The following is a 21,979-nucleotide window of genomic DNA, read 5'->3' as shown; positions in this document are numbered from 1 at the left end:
TTTACTAGAAACTAAAATGCAACCTCCCACTGAACCCGATAATCGTCAACGGGAGCTCCTTGATCGGTCTGCAAATCTCATTGAGCGACGATATAGTGAACCCAATCGCGAAATTAAAGTTACGAGTGAGCAAGTATGGCGCGGAATGCTAGGATTGGCTTTCGCACAGCGCCAGGGCTTCGGGTTACGTAGAGTAAGGTGGAATGCAGATACTTTTGCGGTCCACTACATTGATTATGAAAGGTACCGCGAGAATCTTGAATTCGATCGGGTTCCATTGTCTTCGGTTGATTATTTTGTTGCTCATGGACTTGGATTATTTGGCGGCAGTGTTGTTTCATTCCAACAACTCTTCCCGAGCGTCCATTGGGGTTGGATGGAAGATCCCGCACTCGCCTTACTCATTTCTAAGTTGAGGGCTAAGGCGAGAACTGCAGATCAAATTGCTGAAGAAAATAATATTCTGGTCAACCAACTCGAAAAACAATCTACAGCTGCGAGGGAATCTATAGCAGAATTAAACACACGATTGAAAGAGGCCGAGCAAAAGGGAAACGCTGAAGATGTGCCGCGAGATACCACAGGACTCGAATACGTACAAGTACACGCCGATCTTGCTAGAAAGAAGGAACGCATTTCACAACTTAAAGAAGATCTCAGGGTATTTCGTGACAAGCTGTTGATTAGAGAAGCATCTCTGGAAAGGAACAAAGAGCGGTTGAAACTTGCCCAAGAAGCCCTTCAAAAAAGAAACTCGGATGTCGATTCAACTTCGGCGGAGAGAGCACTGCAGCAGAAAGTGGATGAGGCAGAACAAGGCCGGAAAAAATATATAGATGAAATCGAATATCGTAAGGAGCGATATCGCCAGGTCGAAATCCGTCTTTCAACAGAGGAGGTCGCCAGAAAGAACGCAGATGACAAAGCTGCTAGACTTCTCAACGAGCTTTCAGTCTCCAAAGACAGTATCGCAGCAGCAGAGCAAAAGAACGCCACGGTATCTAAGCTGTTATCCTCATGCCGAGAAAAACTGAAAAGAGCGGAAAATGGCAAAAGATCTGCAGAAGAACAGGCATCCCGCCTCAGCGACAAGCTTTCTCAATCCGAAGAGGAAGAACTAAGATTGACGAGTGTCAAAACTGCCGCTGAAGCCAAGATTATTGAACTTAGAAACGAATTATCAGCAGCTGAAAAGAGAGTGTCGAAAGGTCCGACGCCGCAAACGAAGAAGAAGATCACCGCTCTCGAAGAGTTGGTAAAAGATACCGACCTCACAATCGCCGAACTGACAGGTGCATTGTATGCCTCGCTCTCACATCTTCCGAGGAAAAATTTCAAGGTCCAGATCGAAACGCTACGGAATCATACCTTGTGCAGATATGAGAGCTCGAGAAACAAAAGCGAAGACGCAGTTGTTAGACACGAAAGGTTCAACAAAAGCATCAAGATTGCTGAAGACATTAGTGCTTATTTGACGCTCATTGGAGAGAATGGTGATATTGAAGGAGAGGACTGGTCGATTTCGGCAGGTAACAAGAGGAAAAGGGTTGATTGAGAGTGAGAAGATGCGACGACTCTTCTGTGTTGGAAATATTTGTGGAAGTCTATTGAATTGTGTCAAAGTTATGGTGATGGATTGGATTGAGTTGTTCGACTTTTGAGAGTCTTGAAGTGCATAGGGTTGTGGGAGGTCTGATTGCTAGAAGGATCAAAGGCTCTTGATACATGATGATTTTAGTCAATAGTTAGTGATGGTGTATTTATGCTATACATCAGCACTGTCCAGGGAACAAGGCTCATGTTATTTGGTCTCTTCATATTACTAGACCGCGTGACTGTTTGGCAAGTCCCACGTTCCAATAATTGGAGAGCTGCCTGATAAAGAAAACCCAACAGTCCAATGAACCAGCAAATGCGATATATTGAAAAGGTTGGCTGAGGACGTTCGCCCAAGGCTTGGCTTCAGTGACATCACGACTACCTAATGGTTGGTGATCGAAACTCAGCCCCGATAAGTTATGTTGCTACCAACATAACTTCTCACAGTTTCAAAAGTACCATGTGCTCGGCTGCTAACCGCCTAGTCGGGGCCTGAAAGTTTGTCCCAACTAACGGTCAACAAGAATGTCGTTACCAACAACATAGCGCCTTGCAAACAATTTCAAGATGCTGCGCCTTGATGACCGATTTGGCCTGCTGCCTCTGAGTTGGCTCAACATGCAGATGCTGGTAGCCTGTCAAAGACACAGCTCTGCAGCCATCTCCTACACTGATCCAACGAGAGTGCTTTGATAGCGCAGCTTTGAGCGCAACGGGGTCGGTTCCGTGTTGACGGGTTTCTAGGCTTCTGCCGTAAGACTCCCTTGCATATGACACGGCAACATGCATAGACTGGTTGACCGAATTTTTCAAATTGGTTTTGAGGCGATCTTTTTCAGCCTGCTTGGGATGGTCCGTTCAGACGGCTAATCCGATTCTGAGCAAGCCCAGCGTTGCACAAGAATTGTGGTTGCAACCATTTCGCTTCGATTCAGATAGACTTGTTCAAAAGAGCTAGATATGTGAAGATGATACGATCTGGACGCAAGGGAAATAAATACGAAAACCGGAAATTTATCGAAAAGCTGGTGTTGTCTGAGGTCAATCTTTGACAGAACATGAGGGGTAAGGCATTGGGTAATACGCAGCTGAGGGAACATCTTTTGGGTCCAAAGCTAAACTGAAGAAAGGTATCAGTACAATCCCATGAACACATTATGAGAAACAGATTTTGAAGCTTGCGATAACGACTTACATTATAATGTCGAGTTTTGGCAGGATTATGATTTCTTCTGGGTGGAAATGGTTCTCTTTGACGATAACTCAACGAAGTGTCACTTGTTCCGATACAAATCTGAAGCGCCGGCAGGTCGTGATATATCTTGAGACTGAGAATGTTATTTAATCTGTGAATTGAGAAAATCATCCTGTGAATTGGATGAGGTAGAGAAGAAAAAGAGGTTACTCGGTCGGTGTGGAAGAAGTAGAACTGTACCACAGGGGATAAGCGAGTCAAGGGGTTTCACGAAGGCAGAAGCATGGATTGTATGCGGCGTGCCAGCTAAGGCCTGTTCAAGAGCTCTGAGACAGGGTCGAATGACTGTATCACCACTGGCTGCCACCAGTTCGACTGCCCCGTCTTGTCAGCTCACGAACTCCCGCACTTTTGCTGCACACAAACGGATGCTTTTCTGGATGGTGCAGCGCAAGCGAGTGTGCATCTCCAGGTGCTTGATCTGTGGCGCACTGCTGGATATCTATCATGACACGCTACTGTACATAATCGATCCATGACATCTCCATTCCTGGTCGCCCGGTATTCGTCTTATTCGCCCGCCAAAGCCTGTCACCGCTTTTCCTGATGCTCTGCGGCTTCGGTCAGGCGTCACTTTGCATTTCGCAGACAGCACTGCAGTCGCGGGCTTACCGTGCTTCTTCAATGTTTGACATTAAATAAAAGAAGCAAGCGGTAAGGTCTGAAGCTTTTACGCAGTCGTGACTGAGCTGTCAAGACTCTGGAACATAGGCTTTCTACAACGCATCCGACACGTTCCTGACCGCCGTTGTGGCTTTACGCCTGCCTGTATGCTCGCCAATGCCGATTCCACCACATTAATGTACGGGAAACAACGAGACTTATCAACGGCCTGTCCTGGAGAGTTTGCGGAATGGCGGAGGCAGCGCTGGCAACGATGAAGTCAAAGCGCAACACGCTGCTGGATGGCAATTGCTTTCTTTTGCAATGGCTCCGCATCCCCAGGCCCTGCCATCACCAAAACTCCATCATCAGGAGCCCACGATCGATGTGCCGTCTGCACACTAACAACAAATGATTCCGGGGCAACATGCAGGTCCATTCATTCGGGTTCCATTCGAGGGTGACCAAGCGCCATCTCCTCGGCGTTTTCTTTAGTAGCTTTGGAGCTCTCAAGCTATGAAGGTGGATTCCCGCTTCTATATCTAGACGACTCGAGGCAGTGGCACGACACTTGACAGCATCGTGATCGTGCAACACAACAAATCCGGTTTGAGAACGGGCATAACGGAACTACCTGGAGCAGCTGACAATTCAGACGACGCTTTATTCGAGCGGAATAGCGATCCTAGGAGGCTGACGGACCTAGAACCTACTGCTGACCAGCTTCGCCTGCATCATCACTTAAGGCTGACTTTTCCTTCTCCAGAATCAACGTCTGGCTATCCTCGAGGCCGTGAACAGCAAATTCGGGGGCTGACAAAGTCTGAAGCACAATAGATTCACTCTGATTGATTTACGATAACCGGGCGCGAAGATTGCAAAGGCGAGACCTGTATCCACACGGTGTGGCAAACATCCAGTAGGCAATATACACCTCACCGAACACCAGACCGCAGGCCAGCCAACCAACATAGCCGCCTAGAGTCACAAGTCATCAGGTATCTCTCCTTATTTCATACTGAGTTCCTAAAACACCAATTAGCGCTCTTCTTGTCAATTGGGTTCCCCAGCCGGGATAAGAAATGGCATAGCCCATCATGGCCGGCATTTTCTGGAAGCGAAAAAGGTTCTAGTTTAGAAGCATAAAGAGTAGCGATTTTTTGCTCGGTCATTCCAGTGAATGATTTGCCTTATAAGTTTGCCTTTCATCTTTCCAACAAATTTTCCCTAGTGACTCATCTTTGAGATACACCCGGATGGCACCTCTTGGTTAAGTTGCATCATTCGTCTCGTTTTTGCTCTTACACCATCGCGCTTTCCGCGGCTGCAGCCTTGTACCTGGTTAGCTACCGACTTCGTACCTGCTTACCTGCTGCCTCGACAAATTCTCAACGTCAGATTAATTCTTGGATTGATATATCGAATACATTCCTCTGTTGTGTTGGACCTCTGACATGAAATAGAGAAAACGAGCTGGCCACTGAAAAACACCGATTCCTATCCGAAAATTGGCAAGTCGATGGTACAACATACACTCAAGATGGAACCAACAATGGCCGCTACCACACCCACTTCTGTAAGTGTTCTCGTCTTATTATGCCGTATGATATCAATTGGCTGTTTGATGGCGATTGATCTGGCTGTGAACCAAAAATGAAACAAATACTGCTCAGCTTTGCTAACCAAATATCAGGTTTGGATTGCGATTGCAACTCTTCACTATGCCTATCCGGCTCTGACATTCTTTTACTTCCTATTCGCTCTCACGATCACCGTTTGCATGCTACAGACACAATCTCTCCGAGTTCAAGATGCCCAGGTTCGCCGCGATGTCATGCTTGGTTTGATATTTGCAGTTGCCGGAACATATGTAAGATTTATTTCCTGGACAACTTGGAATTACGCAAGATAGCTGTGCTGACACCCCAATAGCTTATTGAGTCCGTCGCTGTTCTTGTCGAAGTTTTATTTGACTCCAATGAATGGTATCCGACGCAAGACCATGTTGTACGTGTTTCACTCCAATTGAGAAGTGAGTTCTGAATGCGTTGGCTAATATTCTCTCCAGGTCTACCTCATCTCTTCCTTGATTGCTTTTGGCATCCAGGCTGTAGCACTGACCGACGCGAAATTTCCAGTCTGGTACCCGTACTATGGCACTTGGTTCATCGGCATATGTGTCGAAATCACGTTACTAGCACTCTCAAATGTCTACTATCCGCCAAATTCGACTTTTAGCTACGCCATTCTCCTTATACAATGCCTCCGAATCGTAACTTTTATTATTCTGGTGTTGCTCTTCTTCGTCCTTCGTAACGATACCAAAGAGTATGACAACGCCGACGCAGAACAACAGTCTCTTCTAAGGAATAAACTCGCTGGAAAACCCGGTAGCTCCGAAGATTCGTCGAAAGGATATGGAACCTCCGGGACCACCACCGCCATAAGCAAAGCATCGTCACAGGATTCATGGGTTATCAAACAAGCCAAGGCACAAGAATTGGTTCAGAAGAGACTCAAGCAAGACGGAAACTGGTTTACTTATGCAAAAGGCTTCGCTGTATGTTTCGCTCCTCGTGCCGGCGATTTTCACTTGCTGATATTTGATAGGTCTTTTTTCCACACGTCTGGCCTATGCATAACAAAGGGCTCCAATTCCGTGCTCTGCTTGTAGCTGTTTGCCTTCTAGCAACCAATGCACTTAACGTTCTAGTACCGAACCAAATGGGAGTCATGATCGACAGTCTGACCAAATATACTGAAGGAGACCACGCTCGAAATGTTTGGCTTCCCGTGGCGATATACATTATTTTTCGATTTGTCAACAGTGGAGCGTGCGTTGGATGGATTCAAAAGTGGCTCTGGCTACCAGTCGAGCAGTACTCTTACGATGCGCTCAGTACTGCGTCTCATGCTCACATTATGACTTTGTCTTCCGATTTCCACGACAGCAAAACCAGTTCAGATCTAATTCAAGCGGTACAGGGAGGAAGATCAGTTGCAGACTTGTTGGAAACGGTGTGCTTTCAAGTCGTTCCAATGTTCATAGATTTGGCCATCGCCTTCGGATACCTCTGGTCGATATTTGGTCCATATATGGGCCTGATGATGGCTGCAACAGCGAGCACCTATTTATATGTCACCACAAAACTAATCAGCATGAGAGCAGAGAAGCGTCGAAACTTCATTGCAATGATGCGAAAAGAGTGGAGCGTCGGCTATGCCTCACTGGACGGGTGGACTACTGCAAGCGTAAGTGATTTCATTTCACTTTGTTTCTCCCATTTTCATCGCTGACGTGCATCAGATGTTCAATATGATTCCATACGAACAGGACAAATACGCCGGTGGTAAGTAGTACCCAAATTACTCAACGGCTCTTGCTAAAATATTGCAGCTGTCAAAGATCACCTTGGAACAAAATACCACTATGATATGTCTGCTCAATCAATCAACGCTGCGCAAGGCCTTATCATGACAATTGGTCTACTGGGAGCCTTATGGCTGGGCGTATATCAAGTTGCCTTTGGTGGGCTGTCCGTTGGAAAATTTACGACTTTGCTTGTATATTGGGCTCAACTCGCAGGTAGATACATCTTCTAGTCTCGGAAACAAGTATATGCTAACGAAAATGCAGGCCCCTTGACATTCTTCAGCAGCATGTTTAAGAATATTTCTTACAGTTTAATGGATGCCGAAAAACTTCTCGAGTTGTTCCAAACCAAGCCAACCATAACGGACTCGCCCAATGCGAAGATGTTGAAACTCGACAAGGGAGAAGTTAGATTTGACAACGTCTCTTTCGCTTACGATGAACGGAAGCCAACTTTGAAGAACGTCTCTTTCACCATTCCGGCTGGTAAGACGGTTGCTCTTGTTGGTGAAACAGGTGGTGGCAAATCTACAATCCTGAAGTTGCTTGATCGTTTTTATGATGTTAGTGGCGGCTCAATCACAATCGACAATCAAGACATCCGGAACGTGAAATTGAGCAGGTATGTGATGCATGGGACTCCTAACATTCTCTATGACTAACAATGTTTCCAGTTTGAGAGAGAATATTGGCATCGTGCCACAGGACCCAACACTTTTCAACATGTCAATCATGGAGAATATTCGCTATTCCCGACTTTCAGCCACGGATGAAGAGGTCTATGATGCTTGCAAGGCTGCTGCGGTTCATGACAAAATCATGACCTTCCCTGACGGTAAACTTGTCTTGTCTAGCAGAATATAAACTCAAGCTAACTCGTTTAAGGCTACGATTCTCAGGTCGGTAACATGGGAGTGTAAGCAATATGAAAGTGAATTATATTGTACAAAGCTAATGCACATTGTAGGAAGCTATCTGGAGGGGAAAAGCAACGTGTTGCAATTGCTCGCGCCATCTTGAAACAGCCCGAGATTATCTTACTTGATGAGGCAACGAGTGCTGTAGATACCGAAACCGAGCATCTCATTCAAGAAGGATTCAGAACTTTGTGTCGCAACCGTACCACTTTCATTGTTGCGTAAGTTTTCTCATGGTCAAAACAAAAATACACCACTGACTTATTGCTAGACACCGATTATCCACAATCATGAGGGCTGACCAAATTCTAGTCGTCATGGATGGTGAGATTGTGGAGGCCGGTTCACACCAAGATTTGATACACGCAAAAGGAAAATATCACAATCTATGGACAAAACAGATCTTTGTCAAGCCATCCGATGAGAGATCACGATCACGAAGCCCGAAAAAGCAGGACGCGAGTATAGTTAATGATTTAAGTCCTTCGAAGAAGACGGTAGAGCTGGGAAAGGTTCTGAACACGACTGAGCATAATTGTGATCCGGCAGTTGAAGAAGAGACGAAGAATAACGATGGGAAAAAGAAAGATTCAAGTCATCAACGTGAGGTGAGTTAGAGAACACATGATGCAATGATTCCCTACGTTGAAAATCAAGTCCGATGTGGCTTTTGTGTACTGGATATTCTGCAAGATGCAGCTTACTTGAATAGCAAGTGTGCTACTTGGCTTCTGGCCAACCAACAAAAATAGAACATATAGAATAGAATATCTACAATTTACCCCCCTATATATACTCCTTCAAATCATGGCTTGTATTTTCCTCTTGAGGATATCTAATACTCTTTAGGGTTCGAAATTGAAAGCTGATGCGCCCGAGTTCGTTCCGTCTAGCCTCAAGACCGACGCCGCTGAAGGAACTTCCAAGAAATATACGCCAAAGGAAGCTGCAAAGGCTCAGAAGAAACTTGAAAAGGAAGAGAAGAAAGCTGCGAGCCTAAGAAAGAAAATCGCAAAGAAAGCAAGATTTCAAACGACGGGTCAGTAACTCTCTTGCCCAAATCAATGGAAGCTGAAACTTTAGTAGAGATCCAAGGAGATACAGAATCGATCGTTGCAGAACACCGAGCTGAACAGTTGCCGAGCGTGGAAGAACCTGCTATTGAAATTTCAAAATCCAAGCGTTCTAGGACGTCGAGAAGAACCACATTTAAAAGCGAGCCTAACCGAGTTCAAAATTCTCACGATGGAGCTCAAGATTCAGATGCCCCTACTACTGGCTCAGGAGAAAGTCAAGCACTCTTACAACCCCCTCCAACAGTAAGCCCACCCTTAAATCCTTCCAGTCATCTGACCTAACACACCTGAAGCAAAAACGTCGCGTCTCTGCACCAAGCGATCCTCCAACAAGCACTCAGGAAATCCGAACCAACCGTTCTCGTCGGATCCGCCACTGGAGAGTCAGGAATCATAGTGTTAAAGACTCAGGATCGACCCTGGGCTCCGCACTTGCTTCGTACGATCCGTCGACTGATGAGATGAGCTCGCTTGCTGCGCCGACGACGAGTCCTGCGGATGAGGGTTCTGGGGTGGGGGCGGTGAGGTTTGCGGCTGGGAGTTGAGTGGGTGATGTTCTGAGTTGTCCTTCGTCTCAGTCAAGATCGATACCGACTTTCCATCTTTAAATTATGTCAGAACACGCTTCGGGCTCTGGTTACTACCCCGGAACGCAGATTTGGAGGCTCGACAATTGGTTTGGCGATAGGATACGTGTTTCTACTGTGCTTCAGTTCTGGTTCTGGTGTGCAGCTGAGGTCGTGGCTGAACTTAGCTCACATAATTCTCTTGAAGGTTGTCTTGTCCATCCGGCTGACCTTTCACAAGACTGTTGGGCGGTAGTTGCGGGCTTTGGCGTTAGATCAGTATTGTGTTGGCCTTTCAGTGTTGGGGACATGGATTGTATTCTTGTATTTTACAGCATCTTTTGATCGATTGGACTTGTAGTCAGTGGATAGATAGACTTATGTTGTATTGATAATAGATCACTTGACATCTCCTTCGCCGGACTGGGTGGAAGAGCGAGGATACTACAACTCTCGACTGTTCTCTCCACAGGTAGCCGCTCATCTTTATTTCAACTTGCACTCACAACAGCACTAATGGACAGGTGTGAAACTACTGCAAATGATTTACACGGCCGAAATTAAAGGTGACGAAGTAAGAACCTCTATTACGTTACTACATGAAATTTTGACTGCCTAGATACCCGTCTTCATAACTCGTGAAAGTCATAATCAATCAAGAATGCCCCATTGCCAATGTCTCGCTCAAGAGTATGCTATTAGATGGCGCACAGGCAAAATCACGCAGATTTAAGCTCCTCGACCACGACCTGCACCAGGTGCTCCTCCTGGTGGTCCACCTGCGCCTCCTCCCATCATGTTTCGTGCCCTGATTGTATTGTTAGCCTCTGTAAAAACTTGTTTTGCTAGCAGAGAAGAAAAACTTACATTTCGGCAATGCTTGGGTCTTGCATCAGAGCAGACAAATCTGGCATACCACCACCGCCTCCACCTGGAGCACCTCCAGCTCCGCCGCCGCCTCCAAATTGGTTGGCCATATCGCGCAGACGTGGATTACTCATGATGTTATTCATCATATCCGGGTTGCTCATGAGATTCTGGGCCATGCTAGCGAACATTGGGTTGCTCATGATTGAGCTGAGATCTGGCATGCCCCCACCACCACCTGGGCCGCCTCGTCCACCTCCAAACATGCCCGCAAGAGCAGAAAGATCTGGCATGCCGCCAGCTCCTCCAGGTCCAGCTCCGCTGGCGCCTCGATCCATATCCTCGTCATCAGAACCAGCCTCGTCAATCTCAACCTTCTTCTTTGCGGTCTCGTATCCTTTCTTCATGGCGTCACTACCTCCATTACCCTCATATTCAATACCCTTAGCATAAGCTTCCATGCTTCCCTTTGCGTCGCCCAATGCGAATCTCGCGAGACCCAGACGACTCCACGCCTTGGTGTAAGAAGGATCTGCGTCAACAGCCGCCTCCGCATCTGCGCGCGCAGATTCGTGGTCCTTAGACGCCGAATGTGCAGCCGCTCGATTGCTCAAGAAAATCGGGTTTCCAGGAACCAGCGCAAGGGCCTTGGTGTAGAAGTCTACGGCAGAAGGATAATCCTTCTTTGCCATCGCGGCATTTCCCTGGCTTTTCAGCCCCTCTGCTTCCTTCTTTTGAGCCTCAGTAGGCGCCGAGGCGCTCGGTGTGGATTTCTCGCCCGCAGCATTTGTGTTTGGTCCTGCTGGAGTCTTGCCCTTGAGTTTCTCGTAAATGCCGTAGATTTGGAGGAGGTTCTGGGAGTCTTTTGGCGTGGCATCGGTGGGGTCGACTTTAAAGCATTCTGAGATGCAGGATGTTGCTACTTCGATCGATTCGCGATCGTCTTCACTGAGAGTGCCGTCGGTCAGGGAGGTGTTGAAGAAATCGATGATGGACAGGGCCAGGCGTTGCTTGGTGGTAGCCATGTTTGCGATATGGATATTGGAGAGGATGAGGTTTTTCAATCGTGATGATGTGGCGGGCGGGAGATAATTTACATTTCAGGGCGGACATGTGTTGCTCGATCGTAATGATGACAGGGGTCTTAAGCTTGTTCGCTTAGCTAGTGCGGGGCTTTAGAACGTTGGTGGGGAGGCACGTGGAAGGACATCGAAATTGGTAGGAAATATATCCTCAAGAACATGGCAACTCAATGAAGGGCAACCCTTGTGATTCATTGTTGAATTATCATTAGGATGTTCAAAGAACTGCAGATACCCCTTCGCTCTATCGCGTTCGTATTACAACCTCCAGACTGGAATTTCGCGGAGTCCACAGGCCAAGTGCTTCTCCCTTGCACAACCCAAACATCTTAGAAAACTAAACTTGATGGTACCCAGTCTTCTGTTCGATCACTGGGGACTAGGCTTGGCTTATCAACATTTCAAGCTTGATTAGGAGGTTTATCAACTGCTCTACCAGTATTTCTTGACAGTTCTAGGAAAATCCAACTGCCCGGTATATAAGTTACTGAGACAGAATTTCGAAACTCCAATTCACGGAACATTCATCTGGGGAAATCCATCCTCTGTTCTAGATTAATTCTAGAAATCGACGACATTCTCAACTTAACATTTGCGGACGAAAGTCCCCATTTTCAAGATGACCTCCTGAGCACTTTCTTCAAAGCCTAGGATACTAGCAAGTAGGAAGGTATCATGCAATGCAGCATCTTCCTCATGAAAATCGACGTGGTTGTCTTTCACGTCTTTCATCTGTTTAACCCATTTCTTGTTCGCAACGAAAAATATCTCTGCATTTCCTGCGTTGACAAATATCGGTACCGACGTTGCAAATGGATTGCCCAGAGGTGTGATGTACGGGTCTGATGGGGAATTCAATAGTCCATCGGCGTAAGTATGCGCTCCCCATCGAAGGAAGGAGGTCGGTAGAAAATCAGAGTTGCGATTAGGATTTTGTTCGGTATTGTAATCGAATGGTGCAACCCATGGCGAGAACAAGGTAACACATCTTGGTCGTGGTATTGTAGTACCGAATTCTTCAAGGTATCGTAGAAGTGTTATTGCCAGATTACCACCCGCACTATCACCACAAAGAACGATCTGATGAGATGGTATTTGGACCTTTTCGACGAGGAATAGATAGGCAGTGAGTGCATCTTGCAAAGCAGCTGGGAAAGGATTGACCCCCATCCATCCGGAAAGGCGATATTGTAGGGAAAAGACGGCATCTACACCCCCTCGCTCAATCATGGTCTTTACCGGATATCCGCAAAACTCATTTCTGCCATCTCCTTCCACAAAAGCCCCTCCGTGTAGATAGAGCACAACTATTTTCGAAGCAATGTCCTTTCCAGGTGCCTTTGGATACCAGGTTCCACCAACCGATCCAGGCTTGACGATTAGGGATGTCAATGGTCCTTTATAGGCTTCCGAGTTTGACGGTTCAATTACTTGAAAACGATCTTCTTCTTTGCCTTGTTCAAGCGAGAGCTTGGAGGTCACTCCAATGCGAGATTTGAGATCCGTCAATGCATACGCGACTTGAGCCATAAATGTCTGCTTTGCAGTCCACTTGGGGTGTGGCCGCAGAGGTGCGAAAAATGCAAGTGTGAGCCAGAGAGGTAGACGAGCGATGATGGTTGTGAAATATGCTAGTTGGAACAAGAACTTGAAAGGTTGGTAGGCCACCAGTGGGTGCTTATTTGAGGCGACCATGCTATAGAATTTGACTTTATAACTATATGAGGGCAGTGTATGAGGGAGTAATATAATGTTAGACGAATGTTCCGGATCTCAATGTGATAAAAATCCGAAATTCGGAGCAAAAGTGTCGAATGTTGTTTGAGGAAGCACTGATCATGTCAATAATCGTCGTGTAACGCTCGATGCAGATGCAGCATTTAGCCATCCCAACATCCAACATGTTAGTCTACGGCGAAGCAAAATTTCTGTACTGCCAGAAACAGAGTTTTTCTTCAATGGTACAATCTTCACTCAAGTTATCATATCAAAGCAATCGTATACAGAAATCAATACGACTTGTACGAAAGCTCAATCGATAAACAAAGGGGTAAGATGTTAAGCGAGACTTTGCTGTACCTTGCGGTGATGATGACTGCATTTTACAATGTAAAGTATTAGTGAATACTTCAACCATTGCTAAGGCATTTTCCTTTACCTAAATATGCAGGTAACTCTGAATAGATGCTATTTTGATTCGGACTCTCCAAAGCTTATATCATTCTCATGTGTGCTCACTCAGGGACTTCATTATCTCGAGCAATACCCAACTATAATAAAGATCGTCCGCAACGTAGTCTCTATAACTGACTAATCATCATCTAACTAGCAGGCGACTATAAAAATTTGGGCGTTGGTAGACTGACGGGGTACCTCCAGGTATATTACTGTCCGAGAACGACTTATCGGTGCCCCCTCTGTATTAGATACCTTTGGTCCAATTAATAGAGACAATGTAGCAATTATAGCCTTTAGTGGTTGGGTTATTAGAGAAAACTTTTCTTAGACAATTCACCTCAGAGGCAGAGCTCTGAATGATATCCGACTGTTTAGAAATATGGCTCATCAATGTTTACTCCTATTACTACCAGATATTTTCTTCTTCATTATCATTCGAAGGCTCGAAATATCACAACATCAACTGCAGCTGATGCCTTTATGGTGAACAAGTACTAAGATCGATTCTGAAAAAATAGTCAAGGGTCTCTTGAGAAATGAACTTGTCGAAAGACCAAAGAAAGCGCCATTTTACGAACTTGGCTAGATCCATGGTGGATCAGGCTATCAAAGGTCCTATTCACTTGCCCTCATCCAATATTTCGCTTGCTCTCATGATTACTAGAGATTTCTGTCGTGGGCAATGACGGAAACGTTTGTATTCTAATCCATCACTACTCAGTGCTTAACTTCCACAGCCCATCACCAAGATAGTGTCCCTCCTCTACAACTGGTCCTTTGCCCTTCTCCTTCACCTCCTTAGTCCCCATACTCAACAACCCGACCGCACAAGCTTCTTCCTTCCCTTCAGCGCAAATCACAACAGGCTCTCCCGCTTCTAACTCTCTACCGCCGTACCAACCGCCACCTTCTCGTACTCCCTCCCCTACCTCTTCTTTATCGGTCTCGCCATACACACCTTCCTCGTCTTTGTTTCCATTCGGTAATCTACCTCCAGTTGAAGTAAGGCCAGGAGCCATTAGTGTCGCGCCTGAAAGAACAAATCGGATTGCACCTCGATCGATTCGAATACTTGGGAAGCAGGTGGGAAACCTGTGGACGAGTTTGAGATGTGGGAGAAGAGCATCAGTCATATGCTGGAAGAAAAGTGGCGTTGAGCCAATGAGGTAAAGAGTGACTCTGTCTGGACTATGTAAGATTGTCAGTTTACAGATACTTGCGCACAATCTGGAGGCTCGGTGCCGCGACAGAGGCCTTCATAGCACCTACATTTTCATAGCATCCAACTGCTCTTTCTTAGGTATAATCTCATCGATGAAAGGCGTTAATAAGGGATATGTCGTAGTAATCTGGGTTCTGATGGCGCGCTGTACGGAAGATTTCACCTTGGACTTCGATCCAGGGGAGATACTGGGTTGAATTAGCATATTGTCACCTGCAGAGTAGCAGACAAGGAACTCACTCTTTCTTAAACATCTTGAACTTGTGCTGGGACGAGAGATTTTGTATTTTGGCGGGGTTTTGTTGTTCTGCGATGAAGCAGGATGGAATTCGCGACGAGGTGGTTGCCCCGCGATTGGGGCAGTCAGTAAGACCAAGTATGCAGAAGCTGGAGGGGTAATGTCAGGTGATATCGTGGACCCTTGTTAAAGGGCACATGTTATCACAGGCGGCATTTATTAATGAAGCACATCAAATGTAATCACTTGAACTCTTTCTGTACAAGAAAGTAGAGGAAAGCACCTAGAAGTACTTCGTTCAATTATTTATCCACCAATCTAATAAGTCACCAACTCCCGTACAGCGTGTCAGCCATTCTGCCCATAATCCAAAACACAACGAGAAAGCCCTCGCTCGCTCGCTAGCAAACGCCGGTTACAAAAGTACCTCCCTTCTATTCAACACATTATTTTGCCCTGTGGCAACTTATATCTGACACAATCAGCTAATCCATGTCGTTCGACGGGCCCGCAGCCACTGCGCTAGCATTGACTTCGACTTCAACACGTCCATTTGACACGGGTGCAGCTATTTGCTTTGCTGACTCTAGCTTAAGCTTTCGAACAGCTCGCATCATTCCTTCCAATGCAGTTCTTTCCCTGATGATCATTCCTTTCGCCAAGTCTCTCAGGGCCTTCTTCCCCATTTTCTCATGCAAATCTTGCCAACCAGCAAGTTCTGAAGCGACAACTTGTTGAGTATATCTCAATTCTCTTCCGACCTCTGCACATTCCTCTTGCGTCTTTCGAACCTTCTCTTCTTTTTCTTCATTGAGCCGTTGACGAGTCTCGTCAAGAAGACCTAGTGGCCAGCGCGTGGAACGTGACAGAGAGTTGTAAGACCTCTCAATCGACTTCCGCGACGTATTAATCTGTTGAATTAGAGTCGTAGGCCGGGAAAGGGAAAGTAACATAGCGATTATAGTACTATGTATAGATAGCATCGTTGAATGAAACGTCGTATAGGGTGAAGACGAGGTGGGTGCAAGCGTCAACACATATGATTCCAAGGCCGAGATGTGAGTTTTTGGAATGCAATCGAGAGTGGCGAGGGCTTTTGTAGCTATATTGGCGGCATCGTAGAAATCTGGGAAATATTAGGACAATACGCTCACCAATTATAAGAATATTTAGCATACCTGTAGAAACGACGCGAACCATATTAGCCCTACGCGCAACACTCTTTGTTGAATAGTTGACACTTCTAACTGTGTCTCGAGCATGATCAATGAACTGCTCCACATCACGAATATCTTCTACCGGCTCGTATTCTTCTCGGACTTTCTCGATTCTTGTCTCCGCTTTGAGCTTGCTGCGCTGCTCCATCATGTCTGATTGAATATCAGGCACGAGGAAAAACTCCCACAACATTTCATGAGTCGAGAAAGTCGAGTGAGCCAGAAGAATCTTCAGAAGGCCGTCCAGACGGACTTGAATGTCCCGCAAGACGGCTCGAGAGGGTTTTGATGGGAATTGGAAGGGCGAGCGCATGCCGGCAATGGATGGCAACCACGAAGCTGGGTTTTCTAAAGCAAGTAGCTTTACCAAATGTTCGAAATCCGTAAGGGATCTCCTACAAGTAGTTACGGTAAAGCTCTGCTGAGTAGATGGAGCTCCCGATTTTACTACTAGGCGGATGGTAGCATCTTCGACGAAAAACGAGCGTACGACAGCTGTTATCCGACCATCTGCTGCAGGCTGGCCGGAGAACAGAATCAAATCGTCAATACGATTCCTGACGTCGTCATCTTTCGCAAGTTCAACAGCTGTGAGTCCCCGCAACTCTTTTGCAAAAAGATCTACTCTTGGGTCACCAAAGAGAACTCGTACCATCTCCAGCCTGCCATATTTGCTTGCCACCATCAGCGCGGTGAATTTCTTGTCGTTCGTAGCATTGACATCCGAATCGCAATGTAACAAGATTCTAAGAGCAACTTGAGGATCATTGACGATATGTAGAAGTGTATTGCCTTTCGAATCGATATGATCGTCAATATGTAGTGGCTGGCCATCTCCCTGCGAGTTTGTTGCAGCAAGAAGTGCGCTTTCAACCATAGCTCTATAATTTCCATGGTCATATGAGCGGCAAAGTGCGAACAATGGCGTTTGGCCATTCCTATCTTTCTGCCGCCATGGCAACATCCGACCCACTCTAGGTATGAGAAAGGGGGCGTTGAATAAATAATGAGCTACGCTTCTGCCACGAATGTCTTGTTTCGCGAGGTAGTTCGTAACAACGGATTCTGGCCCTGACTGATATACATAATCCAGAATAATATCTATCAGTTCAGTGTGTCCTAGCTGAACAGCAGCACTAAGAAGTGTGGTGCCTTCATTGTTTGTATCTTCCAGCACAACATATGGGGGAAAGTAGTCGTATAACGAGAACAAGTACTTGAGCGATTCGGGTCTTTCGTTTTGAACGGCCATCATAGGCACAGACTCTCCAAAAGAGTCCTCAGTTTGTGACAAGCGCTCGATCGAAGTATCTCCTTCAATGCCACTTGTCATAGAATCTATAGTAGTTGCCCTAGACCGGAATGATATTTCGGAGCTACTAGACATGCTTCGCATATCCATGGTAACTTGCTTGGGTTTTCGAAGGGGAGGTAAGCGCTCTTCGTCGTCGTTATCGTCATCCAAAATTTGAAATGGATACACATGGTTCAGCGTCGATGCTTGTGATATCCTACGATTACTATTCCTCGAAGAATGTCTCGAGTGGCCATTAACTTTATCCCAGGGGTTCTCCCCACCAAAGTTGTCTTCCTCTCCACGACTATCGCTGCTACAAGCATCCTCATCTGAAGTAACTTCCTTATCCGGCTCCATTATGCTCATCATGTCTTTGATATTTCCCTTTTTTGTAGATTCCCACAATTTGAAATTTCGTCTACTAGCTTTTCTCAACCCGCCAGAATCTCTAGCGAGATATGAGAGAACTGCTTCAAAGGTGCTGAGGGCGTAACCCATCTCACCACTTTCCACATCGTCTATGAAGATAAAGTGGCGCATATATAACAGGCGAGCTTGAAGATAACGCACTTGAGATCTTATTACAACAATTAAGAGTAGAGAGACCAGCGTATCGGCATTGATGGTGAGAACAGTGCTGACCTTCTCCGACGTAGCATTTGCACCGGCAGATTTTGAGTTATCAGTCACTTGAGTGACCGTCTTTAAAGTTGACAGCAGAATGTCCATCATTTGCTGTGGGCTTCTAGCAACCCCTAGCTTTCGGAATTCTTCCACAGCTCGCCCCAGTCGCAATGTTAATTCGTGTTTTCCAGTAGGCCCTCCTTGAATCGATATCCCAACTTGCGAAATGTCAACGAACTCCATATGACGAATCTTTGACTCTAGCTCGAGGTCATCGGGACGCTTCATGGCACACAGTCGGGGATAAAGAACCGAGTCGTGTACTTGCTCAGTTACATAGCGCTCAATAAGACGCTCGACAACCGGTCCAGTAAGATCAGTCGTTGCACCCAAAAGAGACAGCTGTTGCTTATCGACCATCTGAAATAAATCTATTGCAGCTGTCACGGCCGTCTCCAAAGCGCCCCTCATTATATCTTCATCATCCTCGGCAAAGAAATCCTCCAGTTGTTCAGCATAACCATTCGATCTCGCGGTTGGCGCAGAACCCATGCTATTTGACCTCGCTTTTTTCATTGCCGTTGCTATTGGCCCATCGGGTTCAGGATCCGGGATTATCGTCGCAGATGGAGGAGGAGGTAGCGGTTTATCGAAAACAGTATTGAATTCTTTGAACAATCGTTCTAGTCCCGGTTGCATTTGCCTTGCAATCATCGGGAAATTATTGAGGAGGTCATTGAAGGTTTTTATATCCTTCTTCCTAGGCAAAGGACTCCCTGGAACTCCCTCGGAATCTGTATCAACCTTCGGCGCAAGAATAGTTTTGGTGCCTACAGCGCGCACAGACAGAATCGCCGGGGGAATCTTTATTTCTTCAAATATCCCTACCAAAGGTCTCGAAATATAATATACCAGCCACTGTCTAGGTTCCAAGGAATCGGGGTACCATATCGTATCGGATAATAGTTGTGCTTGGTTGAGAGTCTTGAATCCTATCATAAACTTAGTACAAAATTCCCATAGCATTACCTTCAACCAACCTTTATTACTATATATAAATGCATCCTTAACCACTACCGTTCTGCCGTTAACTGTAGTATACTGCTTGGCTTTCCCTCTACTCTCGCGCATGTTTGGCGCATCCTTCCCTCCCGCAGTAGCATGGTTAGCTGGCACTCGCAAGACATGGCTTCCTAGGAATTCTTCAGATCCAGCAAGATCTGAATAGAGGGCGCCGGATTCGCGATCGCGGGAGGTAAGGAGGACATCAGTTGTCGGTACAAGGAGAATCTAAAGACAATTAGGGCTGATTTGGGCGCGAAGGAGCAGTCCTACATGATGATGGACCGGCGTACACTGCGCAGGAAGGGTGCTCTTGAAGAAGGCACATAAGAAGGGGTTTAAGGGTTGCATTCATTCGACATTCGTGCGCCGCATCAAGGACCGCACCACGAAGTGCCAGTCCGGTAATCCAAGGTATAAGAGATCCAGAAAGCCAAGATGTCTGTTCGTTGGCGACGATGATGTGGTTGAAGATCGCGGACGATAAGGTGGACAATTTGGTGCAACCGGAGGTGCGCGGATCTGGTCACCAGTAAGGAGGTCTCGGCGAGTGTAATGAAGCCTGGAAGGATGTGGGTGTCGTCTTGGATGGAGATGAGATTTCCAAAAACTGTGGCCTTGATGCGCCGTGCTAAGGTACCTTCGTACCTGAAGCAATCCTAGAGCTGTGAGCTTGAGAAGCATGTGATTTCGAAATGCTGACTCATCAATATGGGTGACGGCGGCAACGTCTTCAAATGTAGAACAGCTATAGAGTTAGAAGAGAATACTTATACGAAGAGAATGTTTCAACCCATGCCCACCTGTAGATTCAAGAATATTAACTAAATTCTTCAAAGCTGGCAATACTCGCACTATAACTCGCAAGGACAATAAAGCTCACGTGATCTCGCCTCCTTCTTATCAGTTGCCGATAAAGCTCCCCCATGGTCACTCAACTACTTCCCCACTATTGAAGAAGCCGCTTAGAAACTGTCCTATGATGTGGGCTTTCCTGTACTTACTCAAATGGATGTGGTACAACTTTGAGCTAACTAGTACTGGTAAGTAGTCTATGAGGAGTATAAAAGAGGTGGGGTAGTGAGAACTCTAGCTTCAATCTTTCCATTGCCTTTTACACATTTTCAGTCACCTGTCTCCAAGTATCTCTCAAGCAACTATCTTTACTATTAACTTATAAAACACTTGATTGAAATTACTTCAAAATGGTTAAAAAGCGAGTCCTTTGTGGCTATGGAGTTGATATCGATGCCGTTGCAGGATGGCTTGGAAGTTATGGAGGAGAGGACTCTACGAGCGATATCTCACGAGGTTGGAACTCCACGTCTGGTATATTATATATAGCTGACAGCAAAAGGTCTCTTCGCTGGTACTATCGGAACCAGAAGATTGCTTAAGTTGTTCGAGAAAAACAATATGAAAGCAACTTGGTTCATTCCTGGTCACTCATTGGAAACGTTCCCAGAAGAGTGTGCTATGGTTCGTGATGCTGGACGTAAGTATTTTCAGCAACCGTTTTCTCAGACCGCGAGGTCAATCCATAATGTAGCTATTAGTGGCCGTTCAACTACATCCGTCAAGATCTATACTTGACCTATTGATTCGCAGTCGTTTATCGGTGATGTATACTAACTTCCCATTGCCCAGACGAAATCGGACTCCACGGCTACTCCCACGAAAACCCCTCCGACATGACCCTGGAACAACAGCGCGACGTCCTCGACAAAACCTACCGATTACTCACAGACTTCTGCGGCAAGCCACCACGCGGAAGTGTAGCACCATGGTGGGAAACCTCCAAAGAAGGTGCCGAGCTCCTCCTCAGCTACGGAATCGAATACGACCACAGCATGAGCCATGACGATTGTCAAATGTACTGGCTCCGTGTGGGAGATACGTGGACGAAGATCGACTATTCGAAAAAAGCCGAGGAATGGATGCACCCGCTGATCAAAGGTAAAGCTACTGGACTTGTGGAGATACCGGCTAGTTGGTATATTGATGATTTGCCACCGTAAGTAGCTTCAATCTTGACATTATACAGTGTCAGAAGCTAACGCCGTCGAGGATGATGTTCATCAAGAAAGCTGCAAACAGTCACGGCTGGGTCAACCCTCGGGACGTCGAAGAGCTATGGATGGATCACTTCGACTACTTCTATGATAATTACGACGAATTCGTCTTCCCGATGACCATTCATCCAGACGTGTCTGGTCGTCCTCACGTCTTGAAGATGCATCAAAGGTGTTTAAATATTCCACAGAAATCTTACATTGTTGCCACTTACTCACACACTACAGAATCATCGACCACATAAACAAACACGAAGGTGTAGAATGGGTTACTTTTGAGCAAATGTCAGATGAGTTTAAGAGTAAGAATACACCTGAGGAGGGAGCTATGATGCCTGCTCCGGCTGGGGAGATTTTGAAGAAGTAATTGAGTGTTTTTTGGGCGGTATAGTCAAGTCTTATGAAAGGGGAATAACCAGCATCGCACATGTCTGATTATTTGTTGACTATGAAATCCTAGCTAAGATAGGTAGAGCTTTTTAAGACGTCTACGAAGCCAAAAGATGATTCAGACTCCGTTGCCAGGGATACATTGCAAGTCGAAACTCTTTTGGTGTTACGAAACCGTGACCTGAACATCGAAATATCGCAGACTTTTCCTACAACTGACAAAAATTACTAATATGAGTAAGATCGGCAATGCCACATCTCTAATATTGCACATAACATTACAGACACTATTATACATTTACAGCCCTTTTCCGCCTAGGGTATCAAATCCGAAGAGTGGT

At 46.1% G+C, this 21,979-nt stretch overlaps 7 protein-coding genes across 7 annotated transcripts; 3 read left to right on the top strand and 4 right to left on the bottom strand.

The window, feature by feature from the left end:
• Positions 1-16: 16 nt before the first annotated feature.
• GLAREA_11525 (uncharacterized protein) lies at positions 17-1,555 on the top strand (the record flags this gene model as incomplete). Its single annotated transcript, XM_008089668.1, has 1 exon — positions 17-1,555. The coding sequence occupies one exon, from the start codon at positions 17-19 to the stop codon at positions 1,553-1,555; it is 1,539 nt and encodes a 512-aa protein (XP_008087859.1).
• A 3,454-nt stretch (positions 1,556-5,009) lies between these two features.
• Positions 5,010-9,368, top strand: GLAREA_11524 (P-loop containing nucleoside triphosphate hydrolase; the record flags this gene model as incomplete). Its single annotated transcript, XM_008089667.1, has 15 exons — positions 5,010-5,033; positions 5,151-5,327; positions 5,390-5,464; positions 5,526-6,017; positions 6,068-6,709; positions 6,765-6,807; positions 6,855-7,043; positions 7,095-7,452; positions 7,505-7,665; positions 7,716-7,746; positions 7,798-7,968; positions 8,019-8,355; positions 8,597-8,786; positions 8,834-9,066; positions 9,117-9,368. 15 exons carry the CDS (start codon positions 5,010-5,012, stop codon positions 9,366-9,368), a joined length of 3,375 nt encoding a protein of 1,124 aa, XP_008087858.1.
• A 750-nt stretch (positions 9,369-10,118) lies between these two features.
• On the bottom strand, positions 10,119-11,281 carry GLAREA_11523 (TPR-like protein; the record flags this gene model as incomplete). The annotated part of the gene is made up of 2 exons (XM_008089666.1): positions 10,119-10,197; positions 10,257-11,281. The coding sequence occupies 2 exons, from the start codon at positions 11,279-11,281 to the stop codon at positions 10,119-10,121; spliced, it is 1,104 nt and encodes a 367-aa protein (XP_008087857.1).
• A 642-nt stretch (positions 11,282-11,923) lies between these two features.
• On the bottom strand, positions 11,924-13,033 carry GLAREA_11522 (alpha/beta-Hydrolase; the record flags this gene model as incomplete). Its single annotated transcript, XM_008089665.1, has 1 exon — positions 11,924-13,033. One exon carries the CDS (start codon positions 13,031-13,033, stop codon positions 11,924-11,926), a length of 1,110 nt encoding a protein of 369 aa, XP_008087856.1.
• Positions 13,034-14,229: 1,196 nt separating this feature from the next.
• GLAREA_11521 (PUA) lies at positions 14,230-14,992 on the bottom strand (the record flags this gene model as incomplete). Its single annotated transcript, XM_008089664.1, has 3 exons — positions 14,230-14,704; positions 14,786-14,926; positions 14,979-14,992. 3 exons carry the CDS (start codon positions 14,990-14,992, stop codon positions 14,230-14,232), a joined length of 630 nt encoding a protein of 209 aa, XP_008087855.1.
• Positions 14,993-15,461: 469 nt separating this feature from the next.
• GLAREA_11520 (VPS9) lies at positions 15,462-19,860 on the bottom strand (the record flags this gene model as incomplete). The annotated part of the gene is made up of 4 exons (XM_008089663.1): positions 15,462-16,102; positions 16,155-19,106; positions 19,155-19,404; positions 19,825-19,860. 4 exons carry the CDS (start codon positions 19,858-19,860, stop codon positions 15,462-15,464), a joined length of 3,879 nt encoding a protein of 1,292 aa, XP_008087854.1.
• A 521-nt stretch (positions 19,861-20,381) lies between these two features.
• GLAREA_11519 (Glycoside hydrolase/deacetylase) lies at positions 20,382-21,615 on the top strand (the record flags this gene model as incomplete). Its single annotated transcript, XM_008089662.1, has 5 exons — positions 20,382-20,487; positions 20,534-20,671; positions 20,824-21,190; positions 21,244-21,420; positions 21,477-21,615. 5 exons carry the CDS (start codon positions 20,382-20,384, stop codon positions 21,613-21,615), a joined length of 927 nt encoding a protein of 308 aa, XP_008087853.1.
• Positions 21,616-21,979: the final 364 nt, after the last annotated feature.

Source organism: Glarea lozoyensis, assembly GCF_000409485.1.
Source record: "Glarea lozoyensis ATCC 20868 chromosome Unknown GLAREA8, whole genome shotgun sequence".
NCBI classification, from domain to species: Eukaryota; Fungi; Ascomycota; class Leotiomycetes; order Helotiales; family Helotiaceae; genus Glarea; species Glarea lozoyensis.
This window is presented reverse-complemented; position numbering and strand designations above follow the sequence as displayed.